This window comes from Homalodisca vitripennis, chromosome 1, assembly GCF_021130785.1.
Source record: "Homalodisca vitripennis isolate AUS2020 chromosome 1, UT_GWSS_2.1, whole genome shotgun sequence".
NCBI lineage: Eukaryota > Metazoa > Arthropoda > Insecta > Hemiptera > Cicadellidae > Homalodisca > Homalodisca vitripennis.
In genome coordinates, this window is record NC_060207.1 from 63,304,691 (window position 1) to 63,330,467 (window position 25,777).

At 32.5% G+C, this 25,777-nt stretch overlaps 1 protein-coding gene across 5 annotated transcripts in view; it reads right to left on the bottom strand.

The window, feature by feature from the left end:
• Positions 1–7,037: 7,037 nt before the first annotated feature.
• The window catches only part of LOC124363144 (puratrophin-1-like), a 520,999-nt gene continuing 502,259 nt past the window's right edge, over positions 7,038–25,777 (bottom strand). For 4 of the 5 annotated variants that reach the window (XM_046818288.1, XM_046818302.1, XM_046818309.1 and 1 more), the window contains 12 exons: positions 23,436–23,618; positions 22,724–22,918; positions 21,225–21,556; positions 20,447–20,584; positions 18,650–18,725; positions 17,806–17,979; positions 17,153–17,242; positions 15,897–16,109; positions 14,383–14,526; positions 13,162–13,375; positions 11,155–11,271; positions 7,038–9,070 (listed from right to left, as the gene is read on the bottom strand). In XM_046818288.1, coding sequence (XP_046674244.1) covers positions 8,835–9,070; positions 11,155–11,271; positions 13,162–13,375; positions 14,383–14,526; positions 15,897–16,109; positions 17,153–17,242; positions 17,806–17,979; positions 18,650–18,725; positions 20,447–20,584; positions 21,225–21,556; positions 22,724–22,918; positions 23,436–23,618 — 2,112 coding nt within the window. In that variant the 3' untranslated portion in view covers positions 7,038–8,834. The remainder of the gene's footprint in view (positions 9,071–11,154; positions 11,272–13,161; positions 13,376–14,382; positions 14,527–15,896; positions 16,110–17,152; positions 17,243–17,805; positions 17,980–18,649; positions 18,726–20,446; positions 20,585–21,224; positions 21,557–22,723; positions 22,919–23,435; positions 23,619–25,777) is intronic. The other variant, XM_046818294.1, reaches the window with a different exon arrangement.

Here is a 25,777-nt window from a genome sequence, read left to right on the forward strand (position 1 = left end):
CTTGGTTGTTTTTAATAGTAGCGGTTTATTTCTGACATGGTGAGGGGTTATATAAATAATTTTACAGGGGCATGCATAGAAAATTATTTTGAAGGAGGCTGACATGTACCTAGGGTGTATAAAATACCCCCAAAACAGGAGTTTGGGAATCTTCACCAGAAAAATTGACTTAAAGAGTTCATAAATGTATTCTAAATTTTTTTGAATGTACTTATACAGGGTATTCCATGAGTAACCTGACAAACTTTTCAGATGGTTTGTTCTCATCAAAGTAATGAAAAAAGTTCACATAAAAATATACCCAGAAACGCTTTATTAGTGAGCTACAGCTAGCGAAAGATTTTGCCGCATTTTATCTAGGAAAAGACGGAAATAAAGTGAAACTGATGTTTGATGGCATAAAAATAGTTATTAAATTTACCACATTTTGTGTAAAATGAATTGAAAAATTGAGTTAAATCGATCCTGACCTGTGTTTTACCCATTTGTGAGATATCAGACAAAATATTCAGTCTCAAAAACTTCTTTAGATTTGAAGTACATTAACTTTATTAAATGGGTAATAAACATGCAATTTTTTAACCAAAACTTGTAGAGAAATTAATTCCAAAGAGAATAATGTAATATAGGCTAAGAATAAACAAACACTGGTAGTTGACTTTCTAAAAAGTCTTTGTACACAAGACCAGTAAGGCGGTTTTCAAAAACAAATGGGCCAATTAACTGGTCCCCAATTATACTACATCATACATTTATCAAAAATCGAATTTGAAATTTGGACTGTACAACTGCTTTTGGATTTTCAGTTGATCACCAGTGACTATTTTTCAAATTTAGAATTCCGTATCTTCTAAACATTTCTCCATGAATAAAAGACAACTTACATTATTTAGATTTTCTAACAACCATCGACAAAATTGTAATCTTAATGCACTGTCACTTGGATGAATATTTTGAACTCTTTGTAAATGATATGGATATAAGTTGTTTTATTTCAATGTTCTCCTGACTGTACTATAAGATAAGTTTAATTTATTTGAAAGTCGGCGAGTGCTAAGCTGAGGACTGTGTTGTATCATGTCAATGATATTATCCTGTTCACATACAGGCTGTATTACAGGATGTTCTCTCGAACAATTAATGGTTGGAAAAGATCCATTTGTTCATAAGTTCTTACTCTTGTTTAGAAAATGTAAATTGCATCCTGTCGTTAAAAAACACAAAGTACATATAATACATATACACTTCACAAATCAAAGATGATAGACGAGTTACTACAACAGCTCAATTTTTGGACAGCTGTACAATAATAACTTGTATTAAGGTATTGTTGCAGCAGTGTTGCCAACTCTCCATTTTCAATAAACTAAAAGCATTTCAATTGACGCTGTATTTTTAAAATCTCGTTTCTCAACCTACATGTCCCATACTGCAAATGTTTTGTAATTATTTACTTGACTGAAAAAACATTTAAGTGTTTTGTTTTTACGAAGAACATTAATTTAATAAATAGATATCACATTTTCTGTCATATTTTTCGTATTTGTTAATTTAATTAAACATTAATTTTTTAAACTTTGAGTTTGTTTATTATTGGCCTATTTAACATCATTCTTTTTGGAATTAAACTCTCTACAAGTTTTGGTTAAAAAGTTTGCGTGTTTATAACCCATTTAATGAAGTTAATGTACTTCAAATCTAAACAAAGCATGTTTTTCGAGACCGAATTTTGTATATTTTGTCTGATATCTCAGAAATGGGTGGTCTTACAGGTCTGGAATGTATTTAATTCAATTTTTCAGTTCATTGAACATAAAATCCAACTATCTTTACACCATAAAAACATTAGTTTCACTTTATTTCTGTCCTTTCCCAGAAAAAATGGGGCGAAATCATTCTACGGTTAGCTCGCTAACAAAGTGTTTACGGACATATGTTTAAATTAACTTTTTTCATTATTTTTATAAGAGGAAACCACCTGAGAAGTTTGTCAGGTTACTTGTGGGACACCTGTATATTACATGAATGCTTGCATGAAGTCTACTTGTTTTAAGTGCTATGTGATGAGCTCAAATTATGCACATTATTGTATGTAGTTCAACACATAAGAACCAGTAAAATCAAACAACCCAAAATATTTAATATTATTCTTTTGCATTAAAATGTTTATCAAAGTAGGTTTAGGGGGTGGCATGCCCTCATGTTTAGGCTAGCAACTGCCTTTAACACTTAGGGAGCCCCACCAACTCTAACAGTCATCTTCCACAGTATATATATAAATGTTTAGTATGTACATGTTTGACACTGGTCTGAGAAGCCTACTTCTGTCAGAAACAACTAAGGTCAGATCAAGGAAAGATATACATCAACACAATACAAACTCAACTAGAAATACCTTAGACCAGAGTAAATTACAATGGAAAAAAGTATACACTTTTTTAACGATGTAGGCTTCTCAGGCCTACACATGTACTTTTTTATAAAGGCATCAAACAAAATCAAGCATGGTACTAGAAATACCTTAGACTGGAAGTAAATTACAAGAGCTGCAATTAAAATATAATGAAATATTGAAGAGAAATTAAAATTATTTCATATGTACTTATAAAAAACTGTTTCTCTTTTAGACTTCAGGCCTCATCTTTAAACTTAAATCTAAAATGGATCAGGAAATTGGAATATCTTTCACTTATCACTTTTCTAGGAAGTGTTTAAAATGTAATTAAATGTAAAGAATATTCCATATTAAAAAGGAAATTGCGTGCAAATCTATGGGTAACTGCTAGTTATAAATAAATACGTGACTTTATAAAGTGTACTATACATAGCACTTTAATTTCTTTATCATCGATTGGGATAGCATGCTAATGTAAACTTTTGAAGCAATATTTTACAGTAAAATATGAGTTCATCTGCAGTTCTGACTAATGTATGGTTTCTTATGTAGTTAATCACTCACCTTCAATTCGAATGTATATGTCTACAATAAACGGCTGAAATAGTTTTATTGAATGATAAATATTTAAGATACACTCATCAGTTGCAGAGTATTATAAAGCACGCAAATTATAATATTGTAAGCTATTTTCATTTCCTTTGTTTTCTTTGGTCACTATGAGTTATTTTTGGATTCCTATCTAGGTTCTTCATAAGGGAACAGAAGTGGCTATACCATTGGGTCTTACCAAGGATTTGTAATTGACAAAAGTAGGATCAACCTTGTAGGTGGTAAACTACTATGTGACAGTTTTGTAGCAACTTCCCTTCAGTGCAATTTAAAACTGTAGTGATTTTATCAGGTTTATTGAATCATCTCGTATACATGGATATATTTGTGATAAAATGATCTTATAAGTCATGGTTTTATTTTAAAAAATTTATAGGTAAAGCTGAGTTATAGTGAAAGTAACATTAAGTTACGTTATATTGAATATCCTGCAGATTATTTTCGTATCTTATACCAGAGTCTAAGTCAAAATTTTCTGTTTCAGCCAATGGAGAAACTATAGTGACAAATTAGGTACCCAAACACTAACATTGATCTTACCATAAGATGTGTTTTTGTTCGTGCAAATCTTTAGCCATCTCTTGGATTCAGGCATGAGCTTCATTTTTAGATTATATAAAAAGAATTACAATGAAAGGCGTATTACACTGTATTGTTGATGCATTACTCTTTATGGTAAACAAGAGAATCCGTTTAGGCATGGTAATGAAGTTAGTGATTTTAGTGACCCACACTGTGGTCAAATTTTTAAATGTTATTGGCCTACTATCTCACTACAGTTTCCACTAAAACAATACATTGACCGGCATGAGAAAGGTCAGGCAAGTTACTTATTCCTCACAAAATTCTAGATGAGTTCCTTTAAACAATTGCCAACAAAATTTAACAAAAAATCATTGAATAAATTTTGCAAGCCAAGTATTTTTTTTTTTATGTTTGACTCCATGGTATAAGGGTCAGATTTAGAAATGACAGGTTCTTAGACTCCACCTATGGTGCGGACCCTTGGCTCATAGGTGTGGAATACCTCCCCAATAAAAGAGGGTTCTCTCCCACCGGAAAATTTTAAAAATTAGGTGCAAAATGGTGATTTTTAAGGAAATTTGCGCTGAATATTCTGTATTGTCTGGCTTTAAAATATTAATGCTTCTTCAGTTATAACATAATGTTTGTACCCATAGGGATGAGAAAATTTAAGACATTAGTCAACTTTAATAACTTTTAGTCTGTCTTCTTCTTCTTTCTTAGAAGTCTATTTTTCACCAACTTCAGCTTAGAGAATGATCTTTCTGCAGAGCAGTTAGTCACCATCAAGGAAAAGTACGTTCTTAATACCACTTCTTCATTAGGAAAGCAGTCTTTTACGTTGTTTTCCAACATAAGTTGATACAACTATCTTTATTTACTAACGTGCTTTCCACTTTTTTCATATTCATTTTTTCAGAATAGTTGGAAACATTCTTGAATTGTAAAATTTTGTTTCCCAATTCTTTGAATTGTAAAACTTTGTTGCCCAATTCTTTGTATAGATTTTCATTGTAGCTGTCTACTAATGTTGCTGCTAATACCTCATCAATAGAGAGCATTTCTAATTTGTTAAGGAACCCAAACCTCGTATCAATAAGTTTGTATGTTTGAAGCTTCTTTGTCAGTGCACCTTCATATTCATCTATGACTTTAATGAAACTTTGAGTATGGATAGCATTGTGATGGTGTTAGGTTAGCTTCTGGAGCTTGTTCACAGTCAAGAGGAGATAAATGTACACTTGTTTGCATTTTGATTTATTTAACTTCATATTCTAGACAGTCAGTCAATTTGATAGTTTTCCGCTCATACTCCTCGAAACTTTCCCGTTTACCTTGAATCAGGCTTCTCAAAGATTTCAATAATAATGCGACTGTGTTGACATTGATTCTAGGACTTTATAAAGATTCACTAGTTTGGTTTATCTGACCCAAAATATTGTCCTAAAAATGGCATACAGCTCTGTCTCAAACTTGTTCATTTTTTGAACTAAAGCCAGATCAGCCACTCTTGATATCCCTGAGATCTCCATGTCTTCTGAAATGTTCACCAGTGCCTGCTTTATTCCTTAATATTCTCCCAAAAGAGCTTTGGTAGCATCAGCTTGGCATGACCATCGTATTGTTGTTATACTTTCTGGTGCAAGAATATTTTATTCAGTTTCTGTTCATTTCAGGCACTTGGTTAGAGTCTAGTACCGGTATCTGTTGGTTTAGGCAGTGAAATATACAAAAATCAACATACTATCTACGATAATAAAACATAACCAATAACATTATTTTGTAATTGTAATCTTGGTGTGGGCCTCTAGGCGCGAATTTATGACAATAGTTATTCTGAAAAACAGAAATGCTAGAAAATAAAGGCATTTTGATTTGATGTGATTTAAGTATTCGAATCTATTTTCTTTGCTCTTGTTGATGGTTTTGAGGTATTGGAAATTTCACTGACTGTTGAAGGTACTATCAATTAAGCAATGTATGAGTTTGATCGGTTAGTAACAGTAAGAATCAGCTGATTGATGACAATGTGGCAATGCTGCCAGGTGAGGGAGGAAGTGGGGTGTAGTAACTGCCCATACAGCCAGGGTTGCAATGATGTGTCTGATACTAGAGTAAGAGAAATTCATCTCATAAAAATCTCCAACAAAAATAAAAAAGGAAAGTAGTTTTAGATTTAGCGTTAATTTTATAAAACTAAAATGAGTATTTCTCAGGACAACTAACCCTTATAACCTTTATGCCAGACTAGCAACACTCGATAAAACAATAAAATAAAAGTTTCCAATGGAACTGTTGCTACAGTGGGGCCGTTGCAGTGAATCGGAGCATGGTAACTACTCTTGAATCAAAAAGTATAGGTACCCAGTTTGAACGTTAACAACAAATTAACTAGTACAGCTACAGTATCGAGAGTTATATTAAAACTTAGCTTGTTTATTTATGTCATTGGTAAGAATGAAAAAAGGATTGGTTTTTACACTTTTCAACCAAACTGCAACTTTTTAGTGATGAAAATTCGTAACTCAGAAATTTGTCATCTGATTAAGACTACATTTTTAAACAAGATAGGTATAAGTGTGCTGTTTTTATTATGTTATCTTAGGATTTGACAATTATATGAGAAAAGTTTGTTATTAAAATACCATCTTAACTTTTATTCTTGACCAGGCAGTTCAAAAATTTCAGCATTGGTCTCGTTATGAAACTCTTAGTCTCTGCATACGAAAGGACTAAGCTATCCACATTGTCAATAATATGATTAGCTGAAAACATGCTTATTATAATTTATGTGTTTCACATTCTTATATACTGTAATTTCACGCTAAAAATTCTTTAACTACTGATTATTAGTTGGTACTTTTTTTAACTAAGCTGTGTTGCAATCAAACAAATCCCATATACACAATGCAACAAAAAATAACAAAATAAATATTGTGTCCTTTGCAACAGGACTGTTAGCCAGTCCGCTCCACGGCTGTTGCGAACTTGTTGCAATGATTCCATATCTAGAACAGCTTACGACACTGCTAAAAGTAGTATATATTTTCTTCTTTAAACTGGTAGCATAAAGTATACAGTTTGCTTTCCAAAACTTAAAACGCACTTTTTTTAAGATTCTCAAAGTTGCATTGTATGAATGAAAATATCAAAATGGATAAAACAATGGTGTGATATCCATAATATATTATTAATATCTCTACAATTTTACAAAACATTAACTTTTGAGTCAAATCCGTTTGTCTTTCACAGTCTGCCCTTCTCAAACTTTTCAATTTTAATAAAAATAACTAAACAAAAATATAAGTTTCTATGTTTGTTGTTTCTGTTTGTTATTTGATGTTGTTTCTACAGTGTATGCAATACAGGGATAGTGTGTATGTGGTGGTGTTAGTCATTCAAGTGTTAACTGAATATACAATAAAAAATTAGTTTTAGCTCCTATGAAAAACTTTTTTACTTGTCCACGAATAACAACTAAAAGGTCAAAATAAAAATTGAAAACTTCCAGTAAAAAAAATTTATTTCCTCTTTAATACATCATACTTCTATAAAAACCCAAAGGTACTACAATAAATTTATGACTGATAAATGCAAATCCAATGCACTTTTTAGTGTAATTTCCAATATAGATATTTTAACCAAAGGATGCACAGTTAGGATTTTTTTGTATCCATTTAATGATTTTGAAAGGAAACAATTTCTTATGAATCTCACACAGGCTGCTGATATAAAACAAATACCAAACAGTTTTAAATTAAATTATTTTACAAAGTTATTGAGTAATATATTAATATGGCTGAAGTAAACTAAAACTAACTTTAAATAAACAGAAGTTCACACAAAGTTGCAACATACATAAATTTAAATGTTTTTACATAAATCTGATGACAGTTTTTCATGGACCAACTTCTTGGCTCATAATTCCAACACAAATAATGCTATTATTTACATTTAACGTAGATTCAAATCTAAATATATTCTTACATTATATATTACAATAATGAAATATATTTTGATCGTAACTTAATATAGTAAAAAATACTGTAAAATGACTGTAAAAAACGAAAGCTACATGAAGAATACCATGTGAAAATGTTGCATTTTGTTTTCCATGGTTGAACAACATAAATAAATTATTTCAAAGAAGTGTTGAATAGCGTTTTCTTTTATATTATTGTATTTAATGATATAAAAGATGGTAACACAAGATTTATATTTGATACAGTTATTTTACAATATGGAATAAACATATAACTAAACTTTCTGTACAATTATTTCGCTAAGCAAAACTTTTTACACAACAGAAGTAAAAAATAGATAATTTGTTTGGAAGATAAAAATAAATACAAGAGACACACTAATACACTAGAATATGTCTAATGCAAGGTGAGTTCATCAGTTTTAAAGCGTGTTGAATACAAAGTATTATTCTTTCATAAGTGCATCAATTGATCGAATATAAATTAAATATTTATTTATTGGTCTATTTTACAGAGAAACTTTAATGATAGACATCATATGTTATATGATAGTAACATTATATTAAAAATAAATTTTCTGTACATAAAAATATTGTTACTTTATATACAAAACAGTAGCAAAGTTCATAGAACAATAGGTGATTGTAATTTCAAATAGTTGGTCTATAATATTTATTAGACGAAAAAATTTACATAACTGCCATAAACATAAAAAATGAATTATCTAAATGTGGGATGTTAGAATGTAAAATGCAATCTTAAAGAACTTTTAAATCTAAATATTATCAGGCTGAAAAATCTAGATAAACAACTAAATCATTTTTAAAGATAAACTATAATTATAAAAATTTAATTGAACAACTATTTTCTCGGTTACTTTCTACAATCCATTTTGTAATGTTACTTCTAATCTGTGTAAATAATGAGAATAAACATCGAAAAGCTGAATTGACTATATATAAAATTTAACTGTTAAATTATTTTGATTAAATCGCACGAGCTGTGGGAAAACTAGTCACTTCAAAAACAAAAATCACATCGCGTATCAGCACCCTCAGTGTTTCAGTAACCTAGATTAAAGCAGACTTTTATTTGATTAGCACACGAACGCTAAAGGCACACATGCTTGTTCCCTAAGCTAGTTTGTACAGGTGACACTCAGTAGTGTAAGAGCCAGCTGGGTAAGTTGCAATGGCTGTGGAAGTGTGCCAATCACAGACGATGCCATTTTGTGCCCAAGAACTGGCTATGGAGTCGATTATCTCATTACTGCTCGTGCCAGCTGGGAGTAACTCGCAATGGATGTGGAGTTTGTGCGCTCAGTGTTGCTCCGGCCAGCTAGGTGAAGTGGAGTCACTCGCAATGGATGTGGAAGTATGCCAATCACTGACGATGCCGCTCTCTGCACTCGAGCACTGGCTGTGGTGCAGTCGATGCTCACTGCTGCTCGAACTGCTGGCTCCGCTAGAGCTGCTCACTGAGATGATGGAATGCGGTCGTTTACGCACGGTCTCGCTCGGGGCAATGGCAATGGAATTTCGGAAACGGGGAGCTGCTGAAAAACAAAGTTTTAATGAACAAAATGTGAAAGACTAACTTTACTCAAGTTAAGTTAGTTTATGTTCTAATAAACCGGGTTAATCTAATCATATCTTTTCCACAATTTATAAAACTAAATGTAATTAAAATTCTATAGATGTGTTAGATTAATTCTGTTACGATAAAAATATGTATACTGAAGCAATTAAGATATATTATTTATAAATTTAGATGGCTTATAAAATTACAGTTTCTCCATTTGATTAAAGAGGCAGAAAATAAATACTTAACACTTAGAGTGCTAATCCCGTAATTTTACGGAACGGCGAAACTTCCGAAGAATGCTAATCCCGTAGTTTTATGTGGTTGTCATTTCAATTGGTATTATATTACATTGTCCGTATTTTAAACGGGTTTTGCCTACTCTACAATGTTATTTGGGTTTTTAGTAACACAATTCACCGCTAGAAAGCGTCAGATGTATTGTATGAGCTTAATGACAAAGCAACTTCGGTCGCGTTGTTTACGTGCCGCTGACGTGACGTTCGTTGCAGCCAGCAGTCGATGTCGCAATCATGGCTTCTCGCAGCTTGAACGACGTTGCGATCAGTGATGTATTAGATGAAGATAGTTTTATTGGTGTAGATAGTATTTTTGACGATTCTGACATTGATCCTGATTTAATGGAAGAAGATTAGACACATACTTCAGGTAAGAATAAGTAAGTCTATCTATCACATAAACATCAGTCTAAAAGTTTGGTTATGTTATTGTTTTCGTGAATCAAACTATAATTTTGTATTATAATAAATTAACTTTATTGAACTAATATTCTATTCTTATGAATAAAATGAAAATATATTCATATTTTACATATTATATTATTATGTTACAGATGCTGAAAACAGTGCTGACAGCGAAAGTGATGCCGACGCATCAATATGACGGCATAGTTTTTTGTCAAAAAACTACAAAACATAAAAACATGATTTGTATTATTCAAAGGACAGTTTATATTTGTAAATGGGTCATTGTAAATAATTGTATATATGCTTAGTTTAGTAAGTTAGATAAAAAAACTGTCTCAAAAAATAATTTTTTTTCCAAAAATATATATGTTTTAAAAAAACATTTTTTATGTGTAGTTTTTTAAAAAACCACTAACAATCTCACGTTAAAAAAAAGACGAAAGTAAGCTGAATTAAGGCATGTAAGTATTTTTCTCATACCTTAAATACTTTTTTTTAAATAAATTTCTGAAAACCACCAAAAACGCCCAGCATTCTACAGAGTTACATGTCATTTAGGGCCAGCACTCAAAGTGTTAAAGACACTTATTTTTCCTCATCAATTTAGCTATCTTACATTTTGCCTATTTACAAGTACAGTATTATATTCAAATACAAGCTAATAATTAAGTACTTCAAAATGCTCACATTTACAAGAACGTAAAGAATAAAAACCTAGGATGAAAAGTTCTAGGTAAAAAATCAATGCCTAAACTTGACTGCTATTTCTCTTGTGTTATAGTAAGTTCTTCTTTGTTTAAAGTTTGTTATTGGCGATGGAAGGTTTGAAAGGATTACAGGATTTCGGACATTTGCCATTGTCATATGTTACATATGTTTGCTCGGGACTTGCATCTTGTGCAGTGACAACACCTGAACTGGACATCAAGCAGCTTTTGGGTATGTTTGAACCCCTTTCTTTCCCTTCTTTGCTTCTTTCTGTTCTTTATTTTTATATTTATTAATACCTCTCCCACCTGACGAAGAGGGTAGATTCCAATCCTCAAAACTTTGTGTTATACCTTTTGTAACATACAGTATGACAATGGCAGTGTGTCCAAGCTCACTAGCATGGAAGATCCTGGTTTCAAACAATATCAATTTTACCAAAAACTTAATTACCCTGTTGACTTTAATCTTCAGTTCATAATCTTCACTGTGATATAATGAATGTTTCAGTCTACAGTAAATATAGTGGATCAATATTATCTTTAAAACATCATAAGTCATCAGTAACAATTAAAGTTTGAGTGAAATGTTAATATATATTTCATCAACAAATAAAACATGGATTTTTAAAAAGAAAGCTTACTTTTGCTGAGTTGAGCAATGCTGATGGACCTGTCACTGATCTGGTCAGCACTCGGCCGGATGTCGAGGCAGGGTTTGTTGCCAATCCCCATTGAGGACATTTCTTGCAGCCGCATTTCTGATAAAAAGACCACAAGAATATAAGATATTAGGTTAGGATGAATTTTTTTATATAAGCCTCTAATAACTTCAATAACACATTACATTCATTATATTACATATTATTCCTTATATTATAATACAAAAATGATATCCCATTTGAATATTGGTTCGTCTAAGCTATGTGGACTCTTTATATAAAAGTGAAGTGGAAGTAACTTAATAAGTATAAATGTAATTTATATTGTGAATTGGTGAATTTACTAAGCAATAGATGTTATCAGTTTTTGTTATAATTGACAATTTTTAATTAATTTACTAACATTTAGGGGTTGTAAAGGAACATGTCTAGCTAGGAGCCTACTATAATTTTCACCTACATTTTCTAATTAATGACATATGCAGTTTTCGACTGTTGGTCTAGTTTATTTAACTTTGAAAAAATTTCCATAGGTTTTCTTAACCCATTGCCACACACGCTGGTTTCGTGGCGCTCACCCAGGACCGAACGACGAGTAACGTGCTGGTTACATGGTTGAAATTACACTGTTGAAGTAGTTCACCGTATTTCCACTAGATATTGTTGGTATGTCTCTTACTAAGTGTTTATATGCCACAACCAAGTGAAAAATTGCGTGATTCTGAAGTTGATAAACTGTTGTACCGTAATTGTGAGTAGAATTCAAGTGACATTGACAGTGATGATAACTTTGAAGATTGCATTATACTTTGATCTAGAAACCATTTTACTAATTTAGTTGTAGAAGACTCAGACCCTGAGGATGGAGGTTATCTAATATTTCCCGGCCAGGACAATTCGGATGATATTATCATCCTTCCTTTAGATCATGAGGGTGACAGGAAAGTACATTTGACTTGAACTATTATCTTACCATAGAACAACATAGTTACCAACCATAGCTACTGACTTTTGTACGGAACAATATTAAAAAACAGTAGTGAGTTATTTTGTTTGTTATAAGTTTAAATTTTTAGATTCATGGTTTATTATTTTTTTTCCTGTGTAAAACGTTACGTACTATTTAAAAAAAAATGCTAAATACACAGTTTGAAATGTTTCACTCTAAAAAGTGTATTGTACTTTTTTTTTTAAAGCGTTTTTATGTCATTTAAAAGTGTTTAAATACGGCATATTGTTTCTTTAAATTACATTATATAACAATGTAGAGGAACAATTATTTTAAACAATGTTTCATATTTAATTGCTCTATCATAAACCATAAAAATGTATTACAGTATAATTAAACACTTACATTTTCATCTAAATTAATTGCTGGTACCAGGCCTGCAGAGGCTCATATAACTACTACCTTAATGCTTTAAAACTGCTAATGTTCTATTTGTAAAATAGTATTTGTATGTTCAGTTTAAAAATAATTATCACTTCTCCTAAAATTGTCTATATCCATTACTTCTAGCTTCATGTTTATTTCACAAACAGAAAGAACAATGAATTTCAAAATCCAATCGTTTCACCAACAAAGCAGATTGGAGGTTCCTTTGGGCTTTAATTACCATGGCTATCTCCCCATGAAATACTTTCACTTACAAATACTTACTGTCTTCCCAATACAGCTATCAGTTATCCAGTAACTATTAGGTTGTATTGTGTTGTCTAAAAACTGCCACAACAAAAATATTACAATTATAATTGTCTGTATTGCTAAAATTACTGATTCCCCAGTTAAATGCAAGCTAATGGGTACAGTTACATGTAGCATCACAGTCACTGTGTTAGTTTAGTTTGGACACACCTTATAAATAAGTAGTTTTAGGGTTTTGGAAATTACAATAGAATAGAAAAATATTTTATAAATTTTCTCTCTGCAAAGTAGAGATTTTTAAAAATATAATATAAAATTATATTTTATAACAGAGAAATGTTTACCTCGATTTTTGACGGCTTGTTTCCATAAGAGGTTGGACAACTCATCTGCCCACACTTGTTTGATATCTTCTGACATGGACTGCAACGTGAAGGTGTCGTTTGGCTTCCTCTTTCTGAACCAAATCTCAAACTTTGTTGGACTATCTCCGATCTTTGCCGTCAGTCCTATATCACTTGTTTTGATGCTGTTTTTATAGATGTAGATATCAAGATTCTGTAAAAATGAATAAACTTTGTAGGTTAAATTACCAATGCTTTGTTAAAATAACAACATATTATCTGTGAGAAAAACATTCTTAATAATTATCCTGATACAAGATTAATGAAAATTACAATATTGAGTGATCTCAAAGACAGCCAGAGGTTTTCCTCAAAGACAAAGTCAGAGGTTTTCCTCAAAGACAAAGTCGGAGATTGCAAAATGCTGCATTTTGGCAAAGTAATTGCTTACCAACATCTGCTGCTTCTGCGCAAAACTCCTTAGCTGAAGACACCAATCGAAATTGAAACAGAAAGTCATCGCAAATATGTCAAGAGTGTTAGCTCAAAGAATGATTTTGCATTGACACATGATCTAATTACATATTGGTCATCACAGAGTAACAGATACCAAATGGGAGATCGGGCTCTATGAGCTTTTGGATTCAAAAAGGGTAACCGATCTCTTTGTAGCAATGCCTTTTCGCTTGATCGAAGTGTTTTGCTTAATGGGGAATAAAATGTAAACTTATTCTTTGAGCTAACGCTCTTGACATATTTGCTATGGCTTTCTGTTTCGACTGCGATTCGTCTCTTCAGCTAAGAAGTTTGTGCGTAGAAGCAGCAGATTTTCGCTGCAACACACACCTTAGAACAGGATGTGGATGTTTGACATTACGTTGAGTGATCATTAGCAAGTTTTAAGTTTCATTCATTATCAACATGATTATGATAACCTACGAATTGTTTTAATATGCATGAAATTGTTTGTAATTAACTGTGAGCATTAATAATGTTAAATTAAGATAAAAAATTAATTCACAATTATTTTTTTATATGATTTGAGAAGCTTTAATTGCACAATAAAATCAGGTTAATTTTGAGGGCAGTAAAGTACATTCTTATAGATTTGATAAATTGGTCGTAACAAACAGCAAAACAACCAACACAAATGCAATTGTACTAATTTGTTAGATTGTAACAATTGGTTTAATAATTTTGTTTACACTTAATGTTTCTCACCTTTCTGTCAGGGAATCTTCGTGCTTTACTGAAAAGGATCAATTCTTCAAATAGAAAGACTTGCCTAAGGCACTTTTTTCCCTTTCCTTGCCAAACCAGGAACTCATTTTGTCTCAGAAGGCGTCCTTGTTCTTTCACGTTGACCTGCAAAAATAACGCACAAATAAATATACATACATATAGTAGAGTTTATTAGTATTAATAAAAAAATAAGAGAACAAGAGAAAGAGATGAGTTGCCACGAGCTCTCATCCAAACTAGGATTCGTGTACTATTGGGATGAAAGAACTGGATCTCGAGGCTCGCAAGATATTGGTGCCTGTTTGGTCAACACATTGATACAAGGGCTACAGCAGCAAAATGTGTTGTTATGTACAGTGAGACACATGCATCGGCCAGAACAGAAACTGGAATACAGCGTTAACACTAATGACATTGGTTTTGAGTGAGGGCAATAAAATTGAAGTCATAGATAAAAAATTCATGCAAAGTGGGCATTCCTTTCTTTCCAATGACTGTGATTTTGCATCAATAGAAAACTACAGCAAAGAACAGCATATCTTTTTGTCCCAATGATTGGTACAGCATTATTGCCAAAACAAGGAAAAAGAATCCTTTTCATGTCACCTGTAATGGGAAACAATGACTTTTTATCTGTGGAAACCTTGTTGCAATCAGTCACCAAAAGAAAGACTGACACTGAAAAACAGCCTTTATCATGGAATGGATGCAATGGATTTGGTACCAAAAGAATACACTATTTACAATCATTTTCAAGGAAACTACCGGATGATATGCCATTCTCCAAGCTGGAGTTTAAGTGAGAATCTAAAAAGGATGTCCAGTTCTCAGGCTAACATAGTTCAGATGAACCTATACAGTGAACCACGAGCTGTTACAAAGGAAAAAAATTACATGAAAGACCTCTTGCATTTCATCCCTCACATTCATCATCCTTACTATGAGAATCTTCTTACTTCTGACGGTGCTGGAGACATTGGGTCACTGAATGAAGATGCTGCTAATATTGATGATGAATAAAAAAAATCATATAAATAAATAATTTTTGTTAACAGCAATACTTTTATTATGAATTAAACCCTCATCTGTTTATTTCACAAGTGGTGTAACTTCATTTAAGCCCAAATACCAGGTATATAAACACAAATAAATTATTACATTTTCAACTGTAGTTCAAACAAACTTTTTTAAGACACATGATTTTTTTTAAATAACATTTTATAATCTTGAATTTTTTACACCAATTCTAGTAAAACATTACATAACTCAAAACAAAGTTAATGGAAGTTACACCACTTGTGCTTTAAGGGGCTCAATTGTGAATTGACAATGGATTTGGGTTTTGGTTGAAGGAAAAAACTTGCACTGTAGTTTGTCCACAAGATTAATTGACATAGTATCTTGTATTTAGAGAAACATTAGGAAAATATTCAAATCTGTGCAATAAAATATGATTATTTTTGTCAGTTACAACAATACATAGAAGTACTCACATCACAGTCCCGGAGAGAGTCCATTGCTAGAAGGTCATTGCCATGTCTCAGCTGGAACCTAACCATCTTTTCAGCATCCCGAAGGTCTGCCACATCCTGTCTGGAGGCCTTCATAAGCTGCTGCAGAAGAAGAGCATATTTTCCCATCCTCTGCACCGGCTTCAATAGGTAACTGGCCAAGTCCATCTTGTCTCCCAGCTCCATTTGCTTGGTCTATGAGACACACAGGTCGTTACTTAAATATTTACCACAGTAAAATCCCATTTTACAGACTTCATTAACTTAAATAATGTCTACCACTAATATTTGTGTCCAGTTTAATATGGTTATGATCAAAGTATACTAATATATAAACAATTTCTTCATTCATTTTTGTCATTTGTTATGATTGGGACTTCCTTTTAAACTATTATTAATTACTTTTTGGCTAAACATTACAACGCAAGATAAATTCTTAAATATGTGCAAGTAATTTTCTATAAAATATTGTTATCTCCAATCATTTAAAAAAGGTAAAACAGCCCAGTGGTCATAGACAGATTTAACAAACACAAACTACAAAAAATATTTTTTGAACTTTGCCTCTGAAAAACAGGTAGGTACAATTTTTAAACCTGTGCTACAAACCAAAGATAGATTTTCTTAACATCATGTGTCAACTATGAGCAGAATTGCTGAAAGAATTTAATATTAACAATTAGATTGTACTAATTTAGTTGCTGATAATGAATATTGTTTGTAATGCTTGTAGATAACTGAGTAATACTTAATATAGATCTAGACGTCTGATATTTTTACATTAAAATGCAATACCTGTTGCACTAGAATAGTTAACAATTATATAGTTAATATAAAGAATGTTTGGTGTTTGCTTGTTACATTAACAGGATACAGTAAGAACCATAAGATGAATAAATACTGAATAATAGCTACAATATTAATTATAAATAATTTTAATTTACAATAAAAAAACAACATATTAAATAATTGGAGTCATTTAACTACCTCTAACTGCAATCAAATAATAATTTACAAAACATAATAAAAGCCTTATGTTAGATTTTCTGCATTCTTTTATATGATTTTGTGTCTTTTTACTAGTTATCAGGCAATAAAATATAATTATGGAGTTTTAAATAATGAATAACCGATTCCCAACATGCATATATATAAAAATCTATGATTAATAACCTTTACTGGACTTAACAAATGTATTTAATGGTTATAGTACTATGGTATATCATACTACTGCTTACCTTGAAGAAGACAGTTCCATATTCAGACATCAACGAATCAGACTTTGGTTTGTTTTTGTTGTACAGAGCATACAGGTAGAACTTTTTTTCCTGAAAATAGTTAAATAAATTATAGCGTGTTTGATTTAAGAACGCCAACTTACTTCTGTGACAAATAAAAACTGTTGTTAAAAGTTACCAGGTTAAAATAATATTGTTTTATAATCGTAACCTTCATGCCATAGGGTGAATAGGATGATATTATTACTATTAAATTTATGGAGAATTTCAAGATGAATAAAAGGAGCTGCTACTGTACAAGTTGGACAGTATCAATATAAAGTGTTCAAATCAGGTACAAAATTTCACCCTGATCCCACATAGATTCAAGGTATGGTACCTTCACTCAGCAAAATGTTCTCAAAATTTCATTTACAAGCGAATTTACAAAAATGGATTGATCAATTTAAAATATTGTTTAATGGTAAGTTTCATTTGCTTTAGTCACTTATCATTGTGATTTTAAGTTGAAATGGCAAATATTTTACAATTAAAAACTCAGTTTAACTTTGATAATTCAAAGCTTGTAGGGCAAATTACAAATGGTAGACGGACTATGTGAAAACAGAACTGAATATAATAATGAAGTAAAAGAAACTCAGCTGACTGCTTACATGTCTCAGGAAGCATTGTCCGATAGAGAGTGGTGTCTGCTCACACCGTTCCAGCTCCTGGAGGAAGAATTGGCTGTGGAACTCATAGATCTTCTCGATGTTTCCGAAGATAACGTTCCGCTGACCTCTAAGGGCTTGGGGAATGTCTTCTCTAATCAATTCAGGAATGTAGTTCTGTAATATAAATTCAAATTAATTTTGGAATATAATGTTGAGAATTTCACCTTAAAAATGTTTTCAAAAACAAATGCACATGAATGATCAAACACATGAAGACTTGAGTGATCTTTACTAGAGTTTGTATAACATCTCATTAAGTTACGTTCATTAGACCAGTCCTTAACATTTCTTATTTTATTTTGTGTTCTTTTTCAGGCTGATGCTTCTTAATATACTTTCAAAATGGAATATAATTTATTGTTATTCCTTGAAAAAGGCAAAAATTGATAAACTGTAATAAAATATCTTTCTAGTCATTGTAAAAGTAAACAAGGTGATGGGTAAATTTTTGACTGTATATGAGTGAAGTAACTAAAAACTTTGTCTGACTACACAGAATAAATAAGACAATTTAAGATTTGAATATGTGAATGCTCTTGCCTGAGCATGATTTACACTCACTAGACCAGTTTATGTTGCTAATAAACTGAACTATACCCTAAAGAACTTTTTAAATCTTCCTTATTTATATGTAACTAACAATTAAGAAGTTTAATATGTTGGTACAGTTAAAATATATAACATGGATCGATTGGGGGATTTAGGCTTACTTAAAAGCGTCATAAAAATAAATAATAAGGCATAGGTATTGATGCTAATACTACTACAGTTGATAGGTACTTACTTCAATAACATACTCTAAGGATTTGACATAGTCACGTTCAGTCTGGATCATTTCTCTCATTATTAGTAACATGGTTCTGTAACAAGAAGTAAATTCGCATTAAACACAAAACGCATAGTAATATGTGCTACTTCTTTGTTGAAAGTTTATTGCTAAGAACGGATGATTTGAAGAAACAATAGGTTTTGCAGCTACAAGTGTATCAATAAGAGGACAAGACATTTTTACTCCTAAGAAACAGAATTTGTAAATAATTCACAGATAATTGTCTTTTATTACACAGTAACGTTGTGGATTTCAATCAACTTTATCACTGTTGGTGGTTTCACAATATAATCTAGGAACCACAAGCCAATTTGCATTACATAAATACACAACCCAAGTTTTTCATTATATGAATAGAGGAATTCCTTTTGTGAAAGAGATAGATCACTCACTAACCTGCTAGTTTTTGTGAGGGTTAAAAGGAATAAAAATATCAAATAATAATATTTGTTCTGAGATATTTTTTTTAGTTTTATACACTTAAAACCATCCTCCAGACACTAGTTATATCACATCAGTCAACAAGATAACAAGACAAACTCAACATTTTTAGCCAAATAGTAGGTCTCACCACAAGGTCACCTGAGAATGATTTAACTTTTAAATGCGTGTCTGATGGTTAGGTTTAAGTGTACCGAGCTAAAATGTATGATCTGAGAAAAAATTATCTTTTGTTATTTTTATCTTGATACTTTCCCATATCGATTCCCACCAAAATTAGTGCAGCTGACATTGACTTCTTTCTAAAAAAATTTCCTTTACCAACTTCACAAAAACCTGGGTTGTATATTATACATTGCTAATTGCCTATCAGCTTCTAGACTATTACGACTAGTTCACACAAATATACAAAGGAATGCTTTTCACAAATTTGATATATTTTATTATTTGAGAAAATAACTATGAGGTATGAGTCTAGGAATTATAACACATCCTAATATAACATATAAAACTAGTTTCGAATGTAATATTATTTATAAAATAATTTGAGTTAGAAAATAAAAGAAAAACAATTGATTTTTTCACTGTTGCAGGCAAGATGTCACTCAAATAGCTTTAATTATGTAGATTGTCAGTTTTTAAATAAATGCCATATATATTTTTATGCTGGAGATTCAGAAACTTTTATAATCTATAACAAATCATGTAAAACACATTAATGATCCTATTGGATACCATAGGAGACTGGGTAGGATACTGTATGTATTAGTTATTTTTGTAACAAGGTCAAGTTTATGAAGTATTGGATATAGAAAGAAATGGTATTGAATATTGATGCAATGGAGTATCGAACTGATTAATTACCAGGTTAATAATCACTGAAAATCTTGTTATGAAACCAACCAATCTAACAAAAAATTAACTTTATCACATGTGTTGGTAACATTATCACCAAGTTAATATCTTGTGATGAACTTTTACAGCATACTTAATTTGTTTAGAAATGTGTTTATTATGTGATTTTATCATATCTCTAAGGTTACCCATAAGACCAGTGTACGAATTTAAGAATGTTTTAGGTTCAATTCTGATTGTTTGACCTCAAAATGAATATAGAGTATTTCCTTGGGCCAATAGGAACATATGTACTATGTTTGAAGTCTATAGATCCTTTCTATCAAGAGTTATCAGATGGGTAGACAGGCAGAAAACAGGATTTTAGAAGGACTTGTCAGGTTCTTCAACATAGTAATTGGTTGTTGTAACTGTATAAAACATACAAATTTGAATTGAAACTTTTAAAGTACATACTTTTTTGTCTTCAGTGTTTGAGTGCCTCCCTGCATATTGTCCATCTGCAGAGACAGGTCACAGTGTAGGTGGCTGTTCACAGCTATCGGAGCCACTGGCTTGCCGCAGGCGTCACCATGTTCCTCCATGTCCTCGCCACTAAAATCATACAATGTATGTTATTAGCTAAGATACAGACAATATGCTATTTTAAATGTTTTAATTTATATAGTTCAAAAATCAGATATAAGATATTGGATTAAGGTACAAATATATTTTGATGTTTACTCATAATAATATCTGTCTTTTATGATTGTAAAATTGATAATCACAATCAAAAGTTTTTTATTTGTTTAGACAAAAGATCATATCAAATAAGTATAAATATATACCACAATAAGTAATGCTTTTTTGTTATAAAACTGAAGAATGTTCCTGAAGACAGCAAGTGACCTCTACAATAAAGTTTGTAGAAATTGTTTATATTTATTGTACGGGTATAATATTTCAGGTATGTTTGAATCTGTGATGCCAATTCTAATACATAACACTAGTGTACGGTTTAAATCTTCTTTCATCCAACTACTTACAGTAGCAATAGTTAAGTTTTGTGAGTTTACTAAAACACGATATAACTTTACTTTCATCTTATGAAGTTACATTTATATTTAGAACCTCCAAAACCATGCAATTCCCAAGAAAAAATTAGTTTACTTATCCAAACCATGGACTAATGCTTTGTATCTTTTTCTTAAAAGTTTTCAGCCAGGACAAAAGTAATGAGGATGTTAAAACTTACCTCTTAGTACCCGCCTCGCTGCCCTCGGTGGTGTTATCGGCGGAGGAGGTGGTGTTGTCTTCATCGTCATAGTGCTCAGTGGGGTACTGCCAGGTACAAGATCGTTGCAGAGGGTGGGGTGGGCAGTAGCACTCTTCTCGGATGTGGTCGAGTGGTGGTGTAGGCAGCGTGGGGGTCTCGCTCCAGCACGGGCAGGTAGGTGGGGAAGGATGAGGGGATGGAAGGCTACGCCGCCGCCCGGGGAGTGGGGTGCTAGTCCACATAGCTGGAGGTTCGCCCCCCAACACTGATCTGACCTGCTCCATCGTCTCCTCACACCTACACTGGGCCACCTACCATACAATGCGGCCATAGTTAGAATAGTAAGTGCTACAGTTATTTTGTACAATACTATACAATGAAATCTTAACATCTCCACTGCAGCTCTGTGCCAGAATTCATTCTGTCAAAGTGTTAACCAAGAATAAAAATGAGATGCCACAGCTGCACTATAATGTTTTTAAACAGTTTGAATGCTGTGTTTTCTTTTTAAAACAAAAGTGACTTGATCATCTATATATATATATATATATATATATATATATATATATATATATATATATATATATATTTGTCACCTAGGAAGATTTTGGAGATTTGCAGTTTATTTTTTCTTATGTATTGAGTCAAGAAGATTACTGGATCTATACATTTAAAATACAACATATGTATGTATGGTGACACAGGCTTATTGACATACTTAATCTACTACGTTATATTCATCTATTATTTCTTCCACATCTAGATGGATTTTAAGCATCTGCAGATGTATCAAACAAGAATGGTTCAGAAAGAGGAATATGTGTTCTCAAGGCTCTCTTCAATTACTGAATTTTCATAAGAATCATATCTGATCACTTAACAATTCTTTTCCAAAGCAAATGTGACAGTTTAACTAACAACTAACATACGAGGTCTGTTCAAAAATGATCAAGAATTTTTAATTACCATTGCTAATGAGCTGTTGGACTCTGTCCGTGATGACCCAAATTTGCTCCAGAGGATCATAAACAGTAACGAATCATAGGATTAAGGTTGTGATGTAAAAACCAAAGCTCAATCATTCCAATGATTGAAGAGACCCATGAAAGGACGACCCTACACTACAATTAACGAGATAAAAATGGCATCGAAGGAAGCGCTGAACAAGATCACAAAAAATGACTTTTTGAAGTACTTCAAAGATTGGAAGAAATGTTGGCACAAGTGTATAATATCTAATAAAGATTACTTTGAAGGGGAGAAAATTGAGATTGATAATTAAATAAATAATTAAAAAAACAAACAAAAGTTGCGTTGTTTTTTTATTAGACCTCATATGTTCCTAACAAGAAGGATCTGAAAATTAGTGTATTCCAATCAAAAGTGATTTTGAAGTCCTATATTTTCACATTATTATTTTTGTTGTCTCCAAAACTGTTTTAAAGTGATAATCTAAAGAAAATCTAACTTGAGAGTACCTTGCACTGCTCTATGAGCTTGTCATTGTGCAGTTTCTGCGCCAGTCCCAGCATCTCGGTGAAGTGCTCCTGGGGCAGAGGCGGATGTGCCATCAGGTACTGTTTCAGCTGCTTTACGCTAGGCTCTGGGTTCTGGGCATCCTCTGGTTTTACGCGGGACATGTACTTCATTGCTTCCAATGCCCACTCGTAGGCCTACACAGAGCAGTTTAAATTTGAATTTCTAAATACCAGAATATATGCATAGTATTATAATGTCGTCTTATAAAAGGTTTTTTTGGCATCCCATGAGACAGCTATGCAAGATGCTAAAAGTACCAGTATTTCCAAAACATTTTAGTAATTTAGGTAAATTGATTGGAGTAACACTATTTAAGAGGTACTTATTTTAGTATCAATTTCAGCACAGATTAGACCTATCCTGTTACTATAAAATATTATGCTAGTGATATCTGTGAAATTTAGCATGAATCTTTTCTACATATGCAAGATTGAGCTCCATGCCGATGCTTGTCCGTCATTCTATTCCTAGTCAAAGCTATGTTATGTATATCCTATTCTTGTTGAAAAGATGTTATGTGAAACATGGTAACTTAAAACAGCTAAAATAAGTGTTACAAGGATCTCGGAGAGTTAAGTAAAATTGTAATAATTTACATTAGAAAAATACATCATTCTCTAAATAATGATGTACCACACTGTAAGCAATTACCTTATCCAGTAAATAAAAGCATCTGGAGGTGTCTTCTAGGCGCTCACGGGTGTCTTCTAGCCGTTCGCTGAAGCCTCGCAGGTGATTCTTGAGAGAACGCGCGAGGTCGCGAAGGCCGTTTCCGTTGTGGCCGCTTACTTGGCTCGCTTCCTCCAGCAGATCTCCACCCTTGTCCAGGTGTCGCTGGAACACCAGACAGTACATAAGTTCTCCAGTTGGGAGCAGTGGAAATAGAAACACTTTAGAGTCAAATGTATCTCGAATAATCAAAAGAAAGGTAGAGATTATGAGTGGGTAAGAAATCATACATATCGACGCTTTTGGTGTTCCTCTTTCAATAATTGTACACTTTAAGCGTTATTTTAATTTTGAAGCCATCTGCGTTTAAGTTGTGTTGTTGTTGTATACATATTGATACAAAGTAAGTTGCTATTTTCATTTTCTGAATCTGTATGAATACATGCTGTTGAGTATCATGCTCAACTCGTACAATATAAATCTTTAAAAAGATCTTCTGTCCTTGTTTTCCATAGAAGTTATTGTTCCATAGAAAATAGTCTGCGATACAAAAATTAAAATACATCTTACAGTGAATAGTTCAGGTCTTTGACTGACTTGACGGAGATAAAGTCCGTCGGGGTTGTCAATAGTCTACTGTTATAATATTTAGGTAAGTTTATATGCTGTTACATTTTCTCTAAAATAGGAAATGCAGTTCTTGACCTTATGAAATACGAGAACAATATATAGCATTTAAAATTTCTGAACAAGCTCTAAATAAGTACACAAAACTTTATTTAAATTAAAAGCTATCTTGATTTTGTGGACTTGTTTAGTTAAATCGCGACAATGGGTCAATCAGTCCCACCCCCAAAGCGATATCTCCGAAACCTGATGATACCCAGTATACAAAACAAATCTTGTTGCGGAATTGCTTTGTTTGTCGGAGATATCATGTGTGCGCGCTTAGTCACTACAAGTGAGTTTTTACCGCCAGTATCGAGCAAACTGCTAAACTTCTAGTATCAAATTTCAAGATTTATTCAACCCTCGGAGCCAGACGGAAATAAAAAGGGGGAGTTTAAGCACGACGATCCCGCCCTGGCTTCTACAACGAACCCTTATAACTGTAGACCGGGGTTTGATAAAACTTCCGGGAAACATTTGTACGCCTGCGCTGCATTTAAAATAAATCACACAAATACATTTAAACATGTTAGTCAACTCAGTTCAATATACTGACTCATTAATTTAAATCTTACTTTAACTAGCTAAAGCTGGCGAGCAAGAGAAAAAAAAAATACTTGAATTATTCCTAGGTAAATAATTGTAGAAAATAAAACTAATGAATACGTTGTCGCGTGTAAGAGAGGCCAGGTGCGAAGAGAGACAGCTGTAGGGTGTACAGGGGAGAAAATACCACCCTTCAGGACAAAGAGTGATCCTCGAGTCGTGGGGCGATAAACACAGCGCTACATTTTGTGTGGGTCGCTCACAGTTGTCAGCCGTTGGGTTTTTTATGTCAATAAATATTTGAATTCCTTATTTTGATTGATTCAATACATCAAGGAATTGGCAACTCTTCATTTTATTTTGTCGCTGGATTATCAATGTTGCAATTGGATATCCCCAAGAAAGTCATGCATAATATATTATTGGAATGTTGTCATTAGCATATATACCATTATGTTGATAAAATCTCCCAATTTTCATCGATCCACAAGTTATTGTGGGTCACTAATATCAGAGCGGTGGGAAAACCTAAATATTGTATCTGTGGTACAAACGTGTCTAACGAAAATAAACCTGGTTATTCTAGGCTATAACATAAATTATTAAAAACAAACAGCGTCTAAATGAATTTTACGCTCTCTTCCTCTGTATTACTTACTATAGAGCAATTAACTAAAAGTTACAGATGCTACGGAGAATTACAAGACAAAAACCGATCTTAAAAACTTTTACGAAGTCGACACATAAATAATATCTAGAGTCCAGTACAAGGTAATATGGCCAATGACCACACAGGTTAGGTTAGGTTTACTAATAAATCGCACGTTTCTCCCACTAAGAGAAACGGAACCGGGAGCCTCTATGACTTGCGCGTTATCTGACCAACTCGCCACTTGTTTTACTATCTGTTGATCCCAACTATTAGCACAGGTATTGCAATAACTCCGGCGATCGGCCTTGGGGTCGGTTGCCCTTCTCCAAGTGAAAGTTTACATAACATATGGCTCGCTGGCTACCACCCGGGCGAAGGTTTTATTGCAATAGTGCTTGTTTGTACGTGTTAGATAAAATATTTAATTTTTATACCTATAAAAATGGCAGGGAACTCA